Source organism: Cydia strobilella, chromosome 20, assembly GCF_947568885.1.
Source record: "Cydia strobilella chromosome 20, ilCydStro3.1, whole genome shotgun sequence".
Taxonomy (NCBI): domain Eukaryota; kingdom Metazoa; phylum Arthropoda; class Insecta; order Lepidoptera; family Tortricidae; genus Cydia; species Cydia strobilella.
Genome location: NC_086060.1, coordinates 4,743,547 through 4,762,803, shown reverse-complemented (window position 1 = coordinate 4,762,803; position 19,257 = coordinate 4,743,547). Strand labels below are relative to the sequence as shown.

At 38.6% G+C, this 19,257-nt stretch overlaps 3 protein-coding genes across 4 annotated transcripts; 2 read left to right on the top strand and 1 right to left on the bottom strand.

Moving 5' to 3' along the window:
• Nucleotides 1-985: 985 nt before the first annotated feature.
• LOC134750448 (uncharacterized) lies at nt 986-2,237 on the bottom strand. Its single transcript, XM_063685604.1, has one exon. The coding sequence runs from the start codon at nt 1,805-1,807 to the stop codon at nt 1,037-1,039; it is 771 nt and encodes a 256-aa protein (XP_063541674.1). The 5' UTR covers nt 1,808-2,237; the 3' UTR covers nt 986-1,036.
• A 3,798-nt stretch (nt 2,238-6,035) lies between these two features.
• Nucleotides 6,036-8,038, top strand: LOC134750737 (uncharacterized). 2 transcript variants are annotated; one of them, XM_063685977.1, is made up of 3 exons: nt 6,036-6,935; nt 7,020-7,430; nt 7,850-8,038. In XM_063685977.1, exons 1-3 carry the CDS (start codon nt 6,720-6,722, stop codon nt 7,991-7,993), a joined length of 771 nt encoding a protein of 256 aa, XP_063542047.1. In that variant the 5' UTR covers nt 6,036-6,719; the 3' UTR covers nt 7,994-8,038. The 2 variants fall into 2 exon arrangements, with proteins under 2 accessions (XP_063542047.1, XP_063542048.1); XM_063685978.1 differs by having other exon boundaries at nt 6,042-6,935; nt 7,859-8,038.
• An 8,586-nt stretch (nt 8,039-16,624) lies between these two features.
• LOC134750463 (uncharacterized) lies at nt 16,625-18,448 on the top strand. The gene is made up of 3 exons (XM_063685622.1): nt 16,625-17,299; nt 17,434-17,622; nt 18,039-18,448. The coding sequence occupies exons 1-3, from the start codon at nt 16,909-16,911 to the stop codon at nt 18,329-18,331; spliced, it is 873 nt and encodes a 290-aa protein (XP_063541692.1). The 5' UTR covers nt 16,625-16,908; the 3' UTR covers nt 18,332-18,448.
• The last annotated feature ends 809 nt before the right edge of the window (nt 18,449-19,257 follow it).

The window sequence follows — 19,257 nt, the reverse complement described above, 5'->3', positions numbered from 1 at the left end:
TAATTATTGATCTTTAACTGTTATTTCTACTTTTAACTTTTTACACTTGTCTCATTTTATAGGTAATTCTGTGTTTTATATGGGTGCTTGCCTGAAATAAAATCATTTTTTTTTAAGACTCCGCTGTCCGTCTGTCACCAGGCTGTATCTCATAAACCGTGATAGCTAGACAGTTGAAATTTTCATAGATGACGTATTTCTGTTGCCGCCATAACAACAAATACTAAAAACAGAATAATATAAATATTTAAGTGGGGCTCCCATACAACAAACGTGATTTTTTGCTGCTTTTTTCCGTAATGGTACGGAACCCTTCGTGCGCGAGTCCGACTCGCACTTGGCCGGTTTTTTGGATTATGTTTAATAGGCGGCTTCCATCTATAACTCAGTTTCGGCTAGGTAACTATAGTCATTGTTTTTTTTTTAGTCTGCAGTTTTTTATCATAATCTATATATCCTTACGCCTCATTAACATATGAGATCATAATTTAAAATAAGCACCAAAACAGTGATCGTAAAATGCCCATGGAATGATAGTAAATGCCACAACGCGGCCTACGTGCATTCCTTTAACAAGCAGGTGATTTACCTTGACTAATTGACTTGTAAACCTGATTAAGTCTTTTGTTTAGTATTAAGTGACATAAAACTTTTTAATACCTAAAATCGGTCCAACTGAGAACATATATGTTTATAAAAAGCCATACTAACAAAAGGGCGTAGCGTACCTAGTTATCTTCCCGGCACTTACATACGTCCAAATAAGAAGACAAGTTTTTTTGCAAAATAAACTTAAAGTAGTTACTACCTAGGTATATGCGACCTAAATCCTACAAGTACCTCTGCATTGTCTCTAACGCTGACTTCACATCACTAACGAATTTTTACGTAGAATTAATGAGAATAAATGAACAAAATCTATCTCAACGCATAAAAAGGCACAACAGAAAAATAGAAAAACCTTCATTTAAATTAAACACAGCACCACAAAATCTGATTTATAATAAAGTAATTTATACATAACATGGCATCATCACTATTCACTACCTTCTGATTTGTCATCCTCCTTAATTTCAATATCGTTTTCCTCGCTGACTTGTGTTTTCGTGGTGAACTCCATCGATATGTCATTTGCACTACCTTTATCTTCCACATTTTCGGATACATTCCTCGAAATATCGATCTCACTCTTCAATCTCTGAATCGATTGAACAACTTCGTTCTGGAAATTCATATTCACCTTGTACAGCTGTTCTGAATGTTCCTTTTCTCTCCTAATTTCATTCTTCATATGCGTGTCCTTGTATTTCTCAAATTCCTGTATGATTCTCACTTTAGACTCGAAAACATGCTGCACCATAGAAACTAAAGTAAACAGTTTTTCGATCACCTTGTCTTTTGTTTCCTTTGAAATGTTTGCGTCTGCTTCCAGGTCAGATTTGGCATCAAGTGCCAAGTCATTAGCCGATGATGGGAAACCTAGGAGACCCTTAGATCCATTTCCATTTGGGATGGTTTTGGGAGGTGATGCTCTTACATCGTTCTTTGTAGCTTCTTTAACTGTTGTATTCTTAGATGTAAACGCGCCTGATGTAGTAACTTCAGTAAACACTCCAGAACTAGGTTTATTCGATTGATATTCAGCAGTCTTCTTATTAACCTTCTGCAGCAGCTCACTCTGTTTTTCCTTCTGCTTCTCAAAGGGAGATTTCTGAAGAACTTCTTCATGTTTCACTTGAATTGTTTCATTCTTGCTGAACGGACTACCTGTCCGCTTCGTGAACTTCGTCACAGATAATTTAGACATGTCCTTATACGTCAAGAAAGGGGATAACAGGTCACTTAAGTGGGTTTTCTTCTGCACTGACTGTCCACTCGGAGCGGTGCCGGTGAGGTAACTAAGTAGTGAGTATTTAATATTGAATGGCCTCACATACCAAGTGTGGGTCGCTCCATAGTTTTGGTTTAGCGCTTCCTTGGCGTGGCAATGAATTAATGATTAAGTCAGCCAATGTGGGCTGGTGCAGTTTGCATTGATGTTGACAGAGCCGTTAGTTTAATTTGACATGAATTGGTTTTGAGACCTGAGTGGACAATGTATTTGCGTGGTGATGTAATGTGTGCTCGGTTTAACGCCCAGAGCCAGCTTAGTGGGATGACGCATGACATTTTAGTCACGATAAGCTTAGCTAAAAACGTTGAATGCGTAATTGATATCACAGATGTAGCCAATACTATCCATAATACCTATATATTAATAAATATAAAATACTTGCAAGTACCGATACGACCTTCAAACCTTCAAGAAAAGAGCTCCCATCTTAAAGGCCGGCAACGCACTTGCAACCCCTCTGGTGTTGCGGGTGTACATGGGCGGCGGTGATCGCTTACCATCAGGTGATCCGTCTGCTCGTTTGCCTCCTATATCATTAACCTTTTGAACGCCAAGCATTGACGTAACTCGACGTGACACCGCAATGAAGCAAAATAAAACCTTAGAGAACAATAGTGATTACAAAACAGGATATCGATATTTTCACTGATTTCGTTTTTGACATACTTAGATTAGAAGAACCACTACACAGGTGTTTTACAATATAATATTAGATAATTCTGGCTTTTAGCTCTACTAAAAACCTTTAAATAACGTATTTAAATATCAAAATGTACTTGTAACTTCCACTCAAATCTCTCAATAATGCCACATCACTACTTGGTGGTGACGTCAGGCATCGGACGTGAAGTGCCGTCATGGGCGCACGGAACACTGATAAGCGCGCGTTACTCAGAGATGTGCAAACCCGTTGTCGATTATTATTACCTACTAATTAGCAAACTGCAGTATCGTTACAATAAAATAAATGCATAAGGGGTTACATTATCACAAAAGGTCAGTACCGTCTTTCAAACCAAGTTGTTTAAATTAAGCACGAAAACAAGTACCGTAACAGCACAAACAGCAGTTATTTTAGCAAAAACAACTCCTATTACAAAATGTATGGGATTAAGCCATATCTATTATTGATGGCGCTAGCGTGTTTGTCGGAACTGCGCGAAACGATTTCTATTAGGAGATTGTTACTTTCATATAATAATATTATTCCTCCATGACTCGGTCACATCACTAGGCGACGTCAAGTGCCGTTTTTGGCGTGGCTAGCTATGCTATTTACTGGGTAAGTCGTATTATAACATAATGTTGTTTTTTTTTTAACCTTCTATTCATAGTTGAATTGTAATAAAGTTATACAATAAAGTAGAAGGGCAAAATAAAATAATGCAAATACAAACAAAGAAATATAGTTATTTATTAAAGAGTCTTTGATAAATTAAGTTTGGACGGCAAATGACGTCGGCGGCGTGAGTGGCACAAAATGTCGACGACGTGATTTACCGTCTTTGGCGGTCAAAAGGTTTAAAAAAAAGTACTAATTAAAGCATCTTCAACTATTTACTTTCCCATTTAAACAGCTGAATGGATTTCCCCGGACCATGATGAACATACTTTTAGTTTAAATGTCGATTGAAAATTCACTAAAGCCAGTAAATAAAAGGGTTAGGAAATAAAATAATAAAAACAAATACATAAATCATTCACTCAAATTTTTCCTTGGTGATAATAATAATGAATATGTACATGAATCCAATAACAGTGTCCCATAAAATGTGAAGTCCTGCTATGCGATGTAATTTCCTACCGTAAGTAAGTCCATCGGACAGTCTGGCACATATAGTAAGAAATTAAAATTAGGTCTTCATTATTGTGTAGGTTATAAACCAAGGTGTAAGGTTAGTAGTCAGGGCTTAAGGCAGGGCTGGCTTTTCCTGAGATCTAATAACTTTTTTAACGCTAAATAAACTTCTACACCTTGGCACTTACTTACTGTACGGAATTGCCCAGTTGGCGGACATTAAATACATAATTAATTTAATTGTCCAAGTGAAATAGGCATCACTTTCTCCCTTTGCGGATCCGGACGAAAATGGGCAGCCATGCATTTTGTATTCTGCCGACGCTTGATAGGAATCGAATAGAATTTCCACCGTTACCTTAACGCATTGGTAATTGGTATTGGTATTTCATTTTTATCATAGGTAAACTTCATTGTTTTGTTAAACTGGATTTAAACTTAAGAAAATAGTTGTTGATGGCTTTAGGTAACCCTTTCGCTGAAAAAATAAGTGCTTATTGAAAAACGTAAAATTTAATAAGAATATGTATGTATCAGAACTACCTAGAGAAGAACGAATGCGACGCATTTAAAGCGCAGTATCTATCTACATATTTGATATCAAGACGGTACACCAACTCGGCCTACTTACCCACGAATCTCCTACGCTCCTAACGCTGCGTCTTACGTAAGCGAACAACTCGCGAACGCGAAGCGAAGCGGCGCGGCAGGCCCACGGCGTACGCGTTCACAACGATATCGCCCATGTAGGTGACATAGGACACTTCTATAGGTATCAAAGGATTGATTCACCCCGCGCCGCATCGCTTCGCTTCGCGTTCGCGTGTTGTTCGCCTACGTAGTACGCTGCGTGCGTTGCAAGTGGCGGAGAGTTTAAAAAAGTTTAGGAAAAGTTTTTGCCAACTTAAGGAAATTTTCTCAAGAAATAAAGGAAGGAAGGAAGGAAGGAAGGAGGATTTAGGAACTGGGAAAGAAGGAGGTCTACGTTTCAACTTGGGTAAAAATGCTTTCGTATGTCTGGATGTTCTCCTCTCCTCTCGATTTTTTTAATTTCGATCGCTCGAAAATCGGTGGAAAACAGCGAAATGCTTATTTTTGAAATACGAGCGATAGAAATTGGGAATCTAGTGGTATTGGACACTCGTTTTCAATTCTATTTGTAGAATTTAAATGCCTAGTAGTGGAGATATTGCTAGGTTTAAAAAAAGGTTGGCTGACATCCACTTCTCTCACTGACTGATGACATCTGCCTTGACCCTTTAAGTTAGTTTCATTTGTGTAGTTTAACCTTAATAATGAAAAGTTTGTAACCCCTTATATTGTAATGTTTAGATAGTTATTTGTTTTCTGATATTTTTTACTGTAGCTATGATAGTTAAATTAACTTGTAATGCTGTGTATACTTGTTTTGGATTTCGTGCTAGTTCTTAAGCCATAATGTGAATTATATGTTTCTCATGATGTACGATATCTGTTTACCTAATAAAGTAAAATAAAATAAAAAATATTCTTGAACGAAAGAAATCGAGCGGTCGAAATTAAATAATCGGCCCCAGGTCGTAATTCTCAACCGATTTTCGTCCGAAGTTTTAAGCTATGCTCGCGAGGTCTACAGCTCTCAGAGCCACAGGATAGAGGGGACGATCGATTCTCCATCCAAACGTAGTCCTCATCCTCTCCGAAAGTACTAGGTCTAAAATTTCGAAAAAAATACACAAAATAGTTCTTTACCTATAGATGACAGGGAAAACCTATTAGAAATGTGCAGTCAAGCGTGAGACGGACCTAATTACTTAGTTTTTGATCCGACCCCTACGGGGTTTTTATAGACATTTCACTCAGTTTTCACATAAAAAATACATTTTTAAAAATTGGAACACGAGTCCGACTCGCACTTGACCGGTTTTTTAAAGTGCAATTTTGACCTGTGAATATTTTCTCTATCAAGCGAAAGTCAAAATTTATGACCAGCCCTATTTAATTGTGATCCAAAAAAGCGCTACTTTTTAAAAATCCATTTTCTGAACCTACTGCACCTTAATGATTACAACTGAACGAACCGAACAAGGTAAGTAGGGCACTGAATTTCAAGAATATTTTGTTGTAATACCTATTACGTACCAATTCCAATAATGCTCCTGAAAGTCCTGAGAAGTTTGATCTGTTGCAAAACCGTAAGGAGGGGTGCTAACGTACATAGACTATATTACAACTTACGGGTGGTTCTCCGTGCTTACGTATTTCTGGATCTGTGCAACAGCGGCTGTCGGAGTACTTTTCACGTACTTCTTTTCTATTTACTTGAAGATTAATAATTCCTATTGTAGTTTGGTATTGGGTATGTGACGATGAGAATACAAAAATCATAAAAATATGTAAGCCCATGAATTACATTTTCCTTTCTCCATCTTTATAGCAGTTAAAACAAACTTTCAGTCAGACGTGACATGGCTTATCCTTGACCCTGCATCACACCCGGTATTCAGAGTAATAAATCGGCTCTTTAGCGATGTTATCTCCACAATGACAAGTTCAATGATAGCCGTCCAACACCATTACGTATGCAAAGTGCGCGTGCTGCCTGCCCGTCTTCCATATCAAACACCTAGCCCCTCGCTTCCACCTCTCGCTCACACGCTGACAATCTGCCACAAGAAGGAATGCGACAAACTAACTGGATCACAACTGCCCGAATCAGGGTACGGTGTCACAAACAACAGAAAAGGCGTTCCGGATACTACAATCCAAAACGACTGACGAATACACAACTGTCTTCAAACATAAGACTTTTTAGAATGAGAACGTTGAGGAGGATTCATATCAAATAGCTTTCCCTTACACTTAGATCCTGGTCCCTCCAAAAGATCGTAAGTCCCCGTTTGGCTCATTGACGACAAGACGATGCGTACCGGAACCGCAAACGACGTGCTGAATTTGAAATGGCTGTATAAAAAGCGCGGAGTCCCTGTCGAAATCATCACACACTCACTAGCCTTCCAACGGTAAACACCAGGAGCACAGAACAAGATGGTGTCTCACAGAGCGATGTTCCTCGTGGCCTTGGCGCTGTTCGGAGGTGCGCTGGCCCAGCCTGCCAAGCAAGGCTTCTGGAAGGGAACACCCATGGATGGACTCGTCGAGGAGATGAGATCCGGCTGCGCCGAAGGATCCGATCCCACCGCCTGCATAAAATTCAAGGTCATGTCCTTGTTGGATACCATCTTCAAGAAGGACACTTTCCAGGTAAATATAAATAACACCCATAAGTTTTAATGTTTTTTTCGTTTTCATTTAATTTAGATTGAGCTAACAAGTATTTTTCTTTAGATCTCCGAAGCCGTAGAAGTGACCAAGAATGGAGCCGGCAATGATGTCACTGGCCGTTCCAACGGGGACTTCTTCGACAACGTTGAGAACTTCATCCAATCCCACGACGTGACCTTCCAGCTGCCCATCGCCGACACCAAGATCACCGTTAGCCCCAGGAACCTTGACCAGGACGAGATGAGCGTGAACATTAAGTTCAACAAGGAGGGCGCCCGCTCCGTTGGCGAGGCCCGCAAAGCCAAGCTCAAGAAGATCATCGTGCCTATTCTGGTGTTCGTGCTCCTCAAGGCCATGACCCTCATCCCTCTGGCCATTGGTGTGCTCGGTCTGAAGGCCTGGAACGCTCTGCAGCTGTCTTTCTTCTCTTTCGTCGTCTCCGTGGCTCTCGCCATCTTCCAGCTTTGCAAGAAGGTGAGTTGATTATATTATTCTACCGTAATTTTGAATGCTATTCGATTTCAAAAAAGTTTTCAAAAATCGCATTGCATTCGAATGCGTATTCACTGCACTGATTCTGTAAAGCACCACTTTCACTATATTCCCTATTCTGAATTTAAATGAAGACACAATATTATGCAGCGCATCACTATTAATGCTGTTTTTCACCGTCTGCAGGATCATATGGCACACTATTTTAAACGGCCTACTTGTTTTTTATGCAATCTGTTTGGGAATCTTTTAACAAACATATTCTTCTAAATCACGCACACATTACCGATACCCATAATATATCCTAGCACAGAATGCACTCTCACGGGCAATATTTTAGTTTGTAGTTTTGCACCTTTCGTCTAACAATTTCTCACTTACCCTTTAGCCTAACCTTGTAGTTTACCCAGATCGCCGCGGACAACACGCACCCCCAGATCGCGGCCCATGGACCTTGGGATGCCGCCTACGCCGCCCGCCAGAGGAGGGATGCCGTTGAACCCCAGGAACTCGCTCAAGAACTCGCCTACAACGCTTACCATTAAACGTCTACTCGAACCCGGACTGAATTCGAACGACCCAAGCCTCAATTTAAAAAAAAAACCGTTCAGAGACCGTTTTCAAAAATCGAATCGGTCGAACGGACATAGACCAAATAATAGTTTCAGTTGAAACTGACGAGTGTAAATACTATGTAGTGCAATTTATTTATTGAGTGACAGGCGTGTGATTGTGATGTGTGAATGTTTTTTTGTTTTATTTATTTTTAAATAAACCGTTAATGTAACATTAGTATTTTCTTTTATCCTCTCTGCTTTTGTTTATTTTTATAACAAAATAAAGAATAAGTTAGTAAGAAGGAAAATTGTATTTTGTTTGATTTAATCTTTGAACCTTCCTCAGATAGGTACACTAGAAAAGTCAAGGAATTATTTTTCAGCTTCACTTACAATAATTATTTCTACATAAAATAATAATTATAAATAACAGTCTAATGAAACTATGGCATGGCAACTGACAATAAGTAAAATAATTTCGAATATAAACAAGAAAATCAAATTCTAAACCTAGTTACAATGGCTGCAATAAAAATCAATGATCTTTATTTATTATTAATGTAGGTATAAATAATTTTTACCGATTGCACTAATATTGCAGTGAAGAAAAAAGCTCATACGTACTTAACATTCTTAAAGTGCCCTATACCTGGTACTTGCTCAAAATTGCTTGCCATATGAAACTTTGCCTTTTTTGAAAAAAAATAGTCATTAACTAACAAAGTTTTTCCCCATTACTATAAACTAAATCAACTGTTTGGTAGAAAATCACTGTTTTTAAGCTAGTTACGGTGATAAAATCGATATCCAATCACATTAAATGCAACAGATTTTCCGCCACGTTTTCGCGCCAAAATCTCATACGTGTTCCTAATACAGTAACAATAAAGATTCAGGATACGACTTTCTAACATTGTCTTGCTGGTCAGCTCACATCCTTACTTTCCTTTGGCATACCAGAGCGTACTTATAGCATTTCAATCAATCATTTGGTCTCGATAAGTAGCTATCTGATTGATGATAGCTACTTGTTAGTATGCGAAGTGTGAGGGGTCTTTAAGACATGAGATTAGGATAAATTGTCCGATTCGAATGCTTATAAGAAGTATTTTAATGTCAGTATCAAAGGAACATTTCTTCAACCAAAAAACGTCACTTTTGAAACTGACAGATCGGTATCGTACAGTGACTTCTTATAAGCATTGTTTGAATTGGGCCGATAGAATTTAGCTATATTTAATGGAAGGGGTACTTAACTAAGTAAAAAGCGTGGTACTGTCTCATATAATTCTTACGCTATTCTAAAGCTGTGTTTATATGATTTTGAACGATTGGCCCGCTTAACTACTCCTACTAGAGACTGTACCTAATAATTCCGAGAATTTTGGAAATTCAATCTCGTTGACAGGGAATCTCGATATTTGCAATCTCGGTGGAGATCTCGATTAATATTTTCGAGATCTCGAACGAGATTGAATTGAATTGAAGATTGAAAGATTGATTCATGTGTTCATGTTGTTCAGGCAGTACTATTATTGTGTAGGTACAGGCTTTAGCTAACGATAAAAGTACCTACTCGACTGTGGCGCGCTCTGTGCGGAAGAATCAGGCGAACGTAGCGTACCCTATGAACCCTATCCACAATGATTTATATGATTTTTGCTCGCTTAGCCTACATTTTCTTGTAAGTTGCTCAGTGCTTGTCAAAAATATCAACTGAATTAATTTTCAAAATACATAGTAAACTAAAAGGCTGAATATTCACGGTAAACTCGTTACAATACTACAATTTTATGTAATTTTATGCTTTTTTTAAATGTTGATTTAATATATGATATTTTATTTTCAAAATATAAAATGACGTAAACAAGTACTAAGTAGTATATACGGAATTTTTAGCTTTTTAATCAAAATAACACATTTTTAATTACTTTGTCAAATCTCGATCTCGAAAGTCTGAGCGTCGAGATCCCGAAACACCCAATCTTGATTCAGATTGATACGAGATTCGATTTTTCGTGCCAGATCTCGAATCGCCAATCTTGGTGTGTTTTTTTGAAAAACAAATTATAGCCAGCTTGAAATGAATGCAGTATGATACCTTTGGGTATGGTGCTTTACGCACTCTAGTGTCCAACCCCCTCCCCTGATACAACCCCCCCTTTTAGCATGAAATAAATGTGGTCGGACTGCAAAAACTACCAGGTTAAGGCGAGGCCGACCAAGACATACGTCAACAGGTTTAATTTAGCTATTATAATCCGTTTTCTCCATTCTATTTTTTGATAAGGTAAAATGTAGCTGCCACGTGGTACCACAAATTCGGTGGGACTCAGAAACCTGGCAGGTTTCACTCTGGCACAGGATATGGCCGACCACTTTTTTTTTACTGTCCTCAGAGGCATACAAGTTTCATTCTATTTTTCGATGAGGTTTTTTTGATGAATTTTTGTACCACCTTTTTGCCATTTGCACAAAATTTGCCAAGTTAAGCCGCGGCCGACCAAGAGCAGTTGAAGGTACTAAATGTCAGCTACCCCCACAGAGTAGCTATTTTTTTTTTTATCAGGTAGAGTTTCATGCAGCCGGCCACCGGACTAGCAACACTTTATTTTGTACGCTGCGCGTCTTGACATAAATATCAATGTCGGCCTTATTGGCTTATTCAGCAACCAAAAACCGTGTCTCTCCAGTGCTTCACCATAAATCGTATAGTAGACGAAAGGGCCCATGAAATATCAATGCAGTATACCTAGGTAGTGTTATTAATATTATATATTTCCCTCACGGGACAATAACCTCGCCGTCGACTCAAAAATCATAGTAAATTATTTGCGGGCGAGCGCGAGCCCAAAACAACGTGGAACTCTACCCAATACCTTGATGCCTGTTATGGCACATTCCAAAATACCATCAGACTAATATTAATCCGTGCCCTACCAATAAAGACACACATGCATAAGCCATTCATTGCGATGCAAGAGGCGCTAAGGCACTCCTATCGCTTGACCCACTGGACACCGTTCTATACCAACACTTATGGTAGGAAAGCGAGCCATAACTAGAGGGCCATAATAACCCAGATTTGTGAGGTCCCGAAATGTAGGGTGCGTTGGGGTACGATTGAAGGGTTTTTTATGAGGGGTAAGACAAAAAAAAATCCGTATGCCAAAGCATTACGAACGACTTTTCATCTTAACCTTAATTTGAAATCGAAATATATATTCGAACTTTAAATATCTATTATTGATATATCTTATTACTCGCATATAGCGCATAATTATCTCTCTAATTAATAGGATCGGATATCGAAATGCACGGTCGAATGATATCTAAATGAGATACACATGACATGAACTTGTAAGTTCGAATCAGCATCCTGGAATCTGAAATTTAAACAATGTATTTTTACATAGAACAGCACTTCTAATCATTTCTTATGTAAATATGTAAAAAAAAAACTCGTAGAAACAAGAAATCCCATTTTTTACCTAAACCCCCTTTTTAGTACACAATATCAGTGTATAAATTGGTATCACTGAGTCATTAAACAGCAACTGAATCCCTACTATAAAAGTACCTATCCAATATCGAGGACTAAGTTAGCATCTATTATGCTAATAGATAATTTTACTGATTTATTTGCCGTACATGGACATCTACTATCACCACCATTAAATCCTTAAAAAACACATGGCTACCAAAGACGCCGAATGTAGAAAAAGGTTAACTAGTCAATTTGTAAAGTAAAAGTGTCTGCGAACAGTGCCGGTACGAGTATGACTATCACAGACGCGGTCCGTGGTCCGTGTACCAAATAGTGTTACTTAACACGGAAATCTGAAAACAAAACATCAAAACACAGCTTACATAGCATAGCATAATAGCCGCGATGTTAAATAAATAGTATTTTAGGGCCAAAGGGTAAAAACTGGACCCTATTAGCCTATTACTAAGACTCCGCTGTCCGACTGTCTGCCACCAGGCTGTATCTCATGAACCGTGATAGACAGCTGAAATTTTCACAGATAATGTATTTCTGTTGCCGCTACAACAACAAATACTAAAGAGTACGGAACCCTCGGTGGGCGAGTCTGACTCGCACTTGTCCGGTTTTTTTAAAGATATTTATTACGCTCAGTCGGCAAACTGTGGTTAGGACATAATTAATATTTTCCCCTCACTAGCTCGGAAAGCCGTCTTTTATCCTTTAAAACAAGCGGGGAAAAACGCATTTTATCCACTAGTGGGGAAAGTAATTTGACCTTGGATAGAGCGTGTTTAAGTAGCTTGACAGATAACAAAACGTAAAACGCTCATAATAATGGTTCGTTCGATATTAATTATCATTAAATAAATGGTTTGAGAATCTAATAAAAAATACCAAATTCAGCTTTATTTAATCATTTTAAGTCATAAACCTGCAAATTCCATAAGAAACGTTAGATTTTTTATAATGATGTTAAATATAATTCTGACCGCACAAGTCGAGTCGATGCAATTTCAAAACGCATCCTTGACATTTCATACGTCAGAACAGAAATGTCAACATTGTCAACAAAATTTTTACTTAAAAACACTTCTCGCCGACTCACGTAAAAATCAGAATTTCCAGCGTTTTCTGTTATAATATCGTAAAAAAATAAGTGATTCCAGTGATGAAGAATATCTAACGTCTATGGATGTTGCACTTTCCTCGCTATAGTGAGGCGAAAAGTTTTGTGTTACACACGGGTGCAAATGTATTTTACTTCTCGTGTGTTGAAACACTCGCTACGCTCCGGATTCTATTTTAGAACCACTCGCCTCGCTCGTGGTTAAACTATAGAATCCTTTCGCTTGCTCGTGTTTCAATTGCACACTCGCGGGTAAAATACAACTTTGCACCCTTGTATAACAAATAACTATTAATTATTAATTGCAACTTAAATGAGAGTCCCCTTTGGGAAATGATGGCCATTTCATGAAACAAAAATATAATCTCAAAATGCCCTCATGCCAAAATCTCCTTTTCTCTAACAGTAGGGCAGATACCTGGCGACGAAAAAAGTTACACAATTTGAGAAGCAATCAAGCTCCTACATAGTGAGTGTGCCTTAATATCGTCATTAACTACTGGATCCGGACACCTAAACTCTGATTTATAATTAAATTCCAATAATCTAACCTCACTTTTTCTCTTTTCCGTATGTTTTAAGAAACTAAACAAAGCTAAAATGATACATCTATATTTATTTTAAATGCTAGAATATGCAAAAGGGAAATTTGAGTTTACTTCTTTACATATTTTCCATTATTACGAAAGAAAAAGGATCTTAGTTTTTTGTAATTTAATTACAAATCAGAGTATACCTAGCGGATATTAATGATGGATTTCAGAGTGGTAGATCAGCAAAGGGGTTAATGATAAATTTCGAAATGATAGATCAGCAAAGGGCTCTAAAATTTCCCGCTTGCTTACAAAAGGACAATATATACTGCATTGCTGTCCCTGCTGTCGTGACAAGCTGAATAACTAACTACTTGGTACTACTGTCGGTGTCATCAAGGTTGACCATCGTGTCCAGCTATAGTCTAGCCAACCGTTCACTCGTCACTGAAAAACTCAATTACTTTGTAACGGCAAAGATAGATATAACTCCGTAATAGATTGATACAGTCTAAGGAAAAAACGTGCCTCGAAAATCACGAAAATTTGATTTTCGATCAGATGGCGCCACTAGTTTTGGCCTACACTCGTATAGAGGGCATTGACTGTTTCGTTTGTTATTTATAATTTTAACGGATACCAGTGAAAGAACATGGGTCAAAATCATATAAAAATAATTAATGCAAATAAAAAAATCATTTATCCATATTTAAATACATTTTATCGTATTTTTATAAATATTTATTTTTAGTTTTAAAGTGTGTCGACAGATGGCAGTGAATTTACTGGGGTTACAAAATTTACTCATGACTCTATGGTAACGGGAATGGTTGACTAGGCTATGTTTGTAACCGCCCATGTCCATTCAATAAGGCTTTAGGAAACAAGTTTACACCCTTCATCGTTCGGAGTTACCGGTCAAAAAAAAATTAACTGCATCCTACCGACCTTGACTCCTCGCGAACAATCCCAAGAATGGACATATAATTCAAAAGACCTAATTAAATGTAATCAACCAGCACGTCGCTAAGTGTGACGCCGGCCGGTGGACGGAAGAGAAACAACCATTTCACAATCCGGACATGGCTGCCGATGCAAATGGCGGCGCGTTTGGAATACAAAATGGCGGCATCCCATATTGCATAATGGAGTGTAAGTAAGTAGATAGAACGAGCTTTTTGTTGAATAAGAGCAAGTTTCACTTTCTAGATCTAGATGTTGATGTAATTGTTTTGTGATGGAAGACGTAATTCGGACGCGGTTTGAAAGTTACCTAAGTATTTAGCTGTTTTCTTTGCCCAGAGGCTAAGCCTGGCGGTGCAGAGGGACAACGCCGCTAGCGTTCTTGCGACCATGCCGGAAGGGGGTGATTTGGGGGAAAGTTTTTTTAGTTTTAGTTTGAAGCTGTATTTTTGTATTAGGATAAGTTTAATTGACAATAATTAATGTAATTTCTATTTGTTATAATAAAATAAATGTACATTTAGCTGAAATTCAGACTAATTTTAAATTTGAGATGAAGTTGTCCGGATTAAAAGTGTAATTTACACTCAACAGTAAAAGTTAATCAGTAGATTTTAACCTTTGATTGTGTCTGTTGAACGAGTCAATATTTTCTTCTGGTATAACCACTACGAGACGAGTATTATTAAAATAATACTGATATAAACAGTGATAAATCAAGAATGTTCACCAAATTCAAGCCACTGGATTTCCTGCAAAATCAAAACACAGTTTTAGAAACCAACTAGAAAAATTTAGAACCCTGTCTTGGTATAACTTTAACACCACTGAGCTCATCAGAACTACTAACTCGACTTTAATACTAACTCACTCCTAGTTAGACACGCAAAGTAAAAACACTAACAGATTAAAGTAGGTACTATCATCAACACTTTACTTACTCTTAGTAACCCTTATTACAACGAGATAAGGTCTATTGTATTGTCAGAACATGATATAGAGTTGTAAACCCCAAACACGAAGTCAGAGGACCTACCGCCTACATACAAAAATCAAAAAACGTTATCTGCCTCCCTATCGCTCTTACATATTCGAGCGATAGAGAAACAGATAAAGAAATTTCGTATTTCGTTGTAGGCCCTCAGGTGTTAGCGGAAATTACAGAAACGATGATCGATTGGTATGAGCGCTTCAGTGGTGAGAGCCGCGCTCTTGCGCATGACAATGTTTTGACCATCGGGGATGTAGTTCCAGTTGCTTTCCGAGCGCTGGCATATCGAACGCTTAAAGTCAGACCTGGCCGCGTAGCCAACACGCCAATCGCTAACGCTCCGTAGCGATCGAAACGCAATTATCACTGTCGCACTAATATAGAAGAGTAATAGAGACACAAAGCGTTTCGTTGTAGAAGCGATAGCGATTGTCACCTTGGCTAGGCCGGCACTAACTGCTCTGCATGGCATTTTCAATCACAAAGTGTGGCTATGTCATCATAAATTTTCTATGAAGATATAACGTTTATATGACACTCCCTCACTTTGTTATATTTAAGTCGGTGCAAAGTTATATGGATTCTATAGGCAAAGTGAATAATGATATATGCGATGGTCCTCAACATGACAATGTGAACTTAATTTAATGGGATCTAATCTTAATACGTAGGTAGGTATTAAGAACTTAATACGTACCTAGTCATCTGTCCACTTTCAAACGATTGTAGTTGTATCTACTCGTCATAGCCGTTTGCTAACGATATTAATTTCAAAAATACATGTCTAGGTATAGGTGAAAATATCATCAACCATATGAGGCGTCTCCTTAAGGCGTATAAAACAATGAAGGATTGGATGGAATTCGCGGTAAAAACACAGACCTAACTGGTTTGCATGAGGCAATGCATCTAATAAGCATCGTGAACAAGCGCTGTGCTGTCTGTAATTGTCAAAGTTTGCCGCAACTGTACTATTCGGTTACCAGTTAACAATGATCTGCCATTATGAAGAGCTTATACGAACCGAGGATTCAATTTATGATAGTAATGGATCGTTAGACGATTTGATACCAATGTAATAGGGTTTGAGTTTGACTGATTTAACCATATTAGTCATGTCATGCAAAGGGTCCTGTTGTTTCTTCTGTACTTGTCTGTACTGTCACTTGAACAGTTGTTTATTTCATTTGATATACCTCAACTTCAGCAATTTAGCTGCAAATCCTCGTTACATTTTTTATAGGGTCGGACAGTGTGGGCGAAACTATTAGGAGCATATTTCTATCCACAGGACTTGATATACCTAGTCTGGTAAGCTAAGGACGGGCAAATCAAGTCCTGTAACCAATAAAACGTATAAACGGTTTTTTTCATTAGCCCTGTTATAACATACTATGGACATATCCTTGGACAGGTCAAGCATAGATTTGCCTATACGGGTCGCTATTGTGACCCTTAATGCAAAATTACATAAAATGCTAATAAACAATTAAACAATATTTTCAAACGAATCGCACTCACTCTCACCACTTGCTAAACTCAAACACAAACGACGCATTTCCATATAAGTTTCATTGGGACATACGGCTTTTTGGCATTCAATGCTACGCCAGGACTTTCTTAAATACTTCGCTAACGAAAGCGCTCGCCATTCAACTCACGCGCACCTAACGCGTGCCTTGCCGCCCTAAGGATCCCGTATAAAAACCAAGCCCATAGAAAAATTAAATCATTGTTGCTCCATTAACCAACCGGGCCGAACGTACAATTAGAAAATTTAATGATTGTGACCTTACGAAAATGAAGTGCGTTTTATTTGTGGCTTGTGTGGTTGCTGTGAGGGGGTACAGCATAGGGGACAATGAGGTTATCACCCCGCGTTTGAGTACAAGTGAGGATCTGTTGGACAGTGTTATCAGTGATTGTTTCGACACGAGCGAGCCTTCAGCATGTCTTAAAGTCAAAGTGCTTTCATACCTGGATACGCAGCTCGGAGTGAACAAGGAGTCGGCACGGTCTTTCGACGACAAGAACATCGATAAAGTGATCTTCGATCGTGTTGGGAGGATTCTGAACGCAAACGAGTTCAGGTTCAAACTGCCGGAGTTCATCTTCCAGAATGCTGAAGTGTCGTACAGGGCTGATCGGGGATTCGATGTTGAATTCCCTGAGGAGACTGAAAATGGGGAAGGTGAGTTAAGCAATCCTTATAACCAAGCAAAGAGTCTTATCAAAGCAAAATAGTGTTTCATAATCTCTAACATTTAGCGGTTTCCAGAACCGACCAAGAGCTACTGCATCTTTTAATTCCAACATCTCTTGCAGCTCGTGGCCTCTTGAAGAAGAAGCTTCTGCTCCCCGTGCTGCTGCTCTTGAAGCTGAAGATGAAGGCGATCATGCCCATCCTGGTGGCCATCATCGGCATTAAGGCTGTCAAGGCCCTGATCCTCAGCAAGCTGGCCATCACCCTTGTGCTTGGATTCTTGATCTACAATCTGGTTATGAAGAAGGGAGGTTCGTATGACAGTTGATCAAATATTGGAGGAATTGTTTTACCTAAAATACAAAAGTCCGTATTGAGTTATAAGTAAGTTGCAGTGCAGTGAATGCATATTCATGTAACAATAATGAGAACATTGAGAACACACATCCCCTCTGAAGCTGGTATGCTAAAACAATATAAAATACCTAAAAGCTTGCTTATTTGTAGATAGGTAAATCTACCAATAGCAACGAATACTACCAAGTGCTCTTTCGAACAGTATGAGAGTATAGTGACGCCATACTGAGTTAAAATCATTAGAGGACCGAGTAAGGGACCTAGCAAATCTAGCTTCCTAAAGAAAAAACAAACCAACTGTCCTTTAGGTACATGAGTTGTCTTCATAACATAAAATTACTAACAAACGCCTGCTTTTTGTCTTTCCCAGCTATGCCCATGATGATGGCCCCAACCGACGCCCCGCCAGCGCCCCAATATGGACCCCCCGCCTCACAATACGGACCCCCCTCCACCCCCGCCGCTCCCACGGACTCCTACGGCAGCCCCCAATGGGAGCCTTCAAGCTCCGGCCCGTACTCTCGCGTCTGGGACCCTAGTCAGATCGCTTACAGCTCGTACTTCCCTAGCGAATCTAGCTCGTCTGGTTCACAGTCTCCTAGCTACTCCAGCGTAGCTTCCATCTCGACTGCTTCGTCATCATCATCCTCGCCCACCTACTAGCTACCTCTAAAACATCATGTACATAGCACGCGCGGAATGGATAGTGTTTAGGAGCTAATTTATTGATGATATTTAAATTATTTATTGACACAATAAAGAACTGATGTTTTACAAGTTTATTTGCGTTTGACCTTACATCCATCCAATTCCAATCAAATTCCAGTGCAATTTTAATTGGTCCTTTTCCTCCATTTAACCCAATAGCGGCAATGGCATAGGATGGAAAAATTAGATTTACCTGGTTACAAATCAAGTTAATTAGGTAAGTAACTAAGGTACTATTAGGTAGGTTTATTAGGTGTAAATGAACTTTATTACCTTCATGAAAAATTCGGGAAATAAAATCCGAAACTAGAATACCATAGAGTGCACGAAAATTATTTTTTAGCAAAACAACAATATCTACACTCGATATAGAAATATCCATACGATATACCTACGCTAAGATACATATGAGGTAGCGATTGTCCGCCCAGAAAACCGTAAATGTAGGGGCCCGAGTGGCAGAAAGAAACACTCGGTAACAGGAAGACAAAGGTGTGGAGAAATCATATTCCTGGACTATCGAGAACTAGAAAAATAATGAGACGCTTAAAAAGCAATAAGATCTAATGATCTAATAAAACAACATTGAGGCTCCACCCCTCAATGTTGTTTTATTAGATCTTATTAAAGTTTATATTAAGCTAAAGCAGCAGGTCCGCATTATTAAATTGCACTTAATTATGTGGTATCCAATAAAAGTTTAGGTAAGTAAGTAGATACACTTGATAGCGATATCAAACTAAAAGATACACAAATAAGAGACCTAGCCAAGGTGCCCAACATGACAATCGTTAACAAAAAACGCCGATCGAAACTCAAATAACGTATGGAAATAGTCACGTGATTATTGTAGTCTATGTGTTTTTTATATTGTATGATAC

Excerpts from the sequence above, each read along its gene's own strand:
- LOC134750737 (XM_063685977.1), top strand. The coding sequence starts at position 6,720 with ATGGTGTCTCACAGAGCGATGTTCCTCGTGGCCTTGGCGCTGTTCGGA. Across the intron at positions 6,936-7,019 it reads TCAAGAAGGACACTTTCCAG|ATCTCCGAAGCCGTAGAAGT; the intron begins GTAAATATAAAT and ends ATTTTTCTTTAG. Across the intron at positions 7,431-7,849 it reads TCTTCCAGCTTTGCAAGAAG|TTTACCCAGATCGCCGCGGA; the intron begins GTGAGTTGATTA and ends CTAACCTTGTAG.
- LOC134750448 (XM_063685604.1), bottom strand. The coding sequence starts at position 1,807 with ATGTCTAAATTATCTGTGACGAAGTTCACGAAGCGGACAGGTAGTCCG.
- LOC134750463 (XM_063685622.1), top strand. The coding sequence starts at position 16,909 with ATGAAGTGCGTTTTATTTGTGGCTTGTGTGGTTGCTGTGAGGGGGTAC. Across the intron at positions 17,300-17,433 it reads GGAGACTGAAAATGGGGAAG|CTCGTGGCCTCTTGAAGAAG; the intron begins GTGAGTTAAGCA and ends CATCTCTTGCAG. Across the intron at positions 17,623-18,038 it reads TCTGGTTATGAAGAAGGGAG|CTATGCCCATGATGATGGCC; the intron begins GTTCGTATGACA and ends TGTCTTTCCCAG.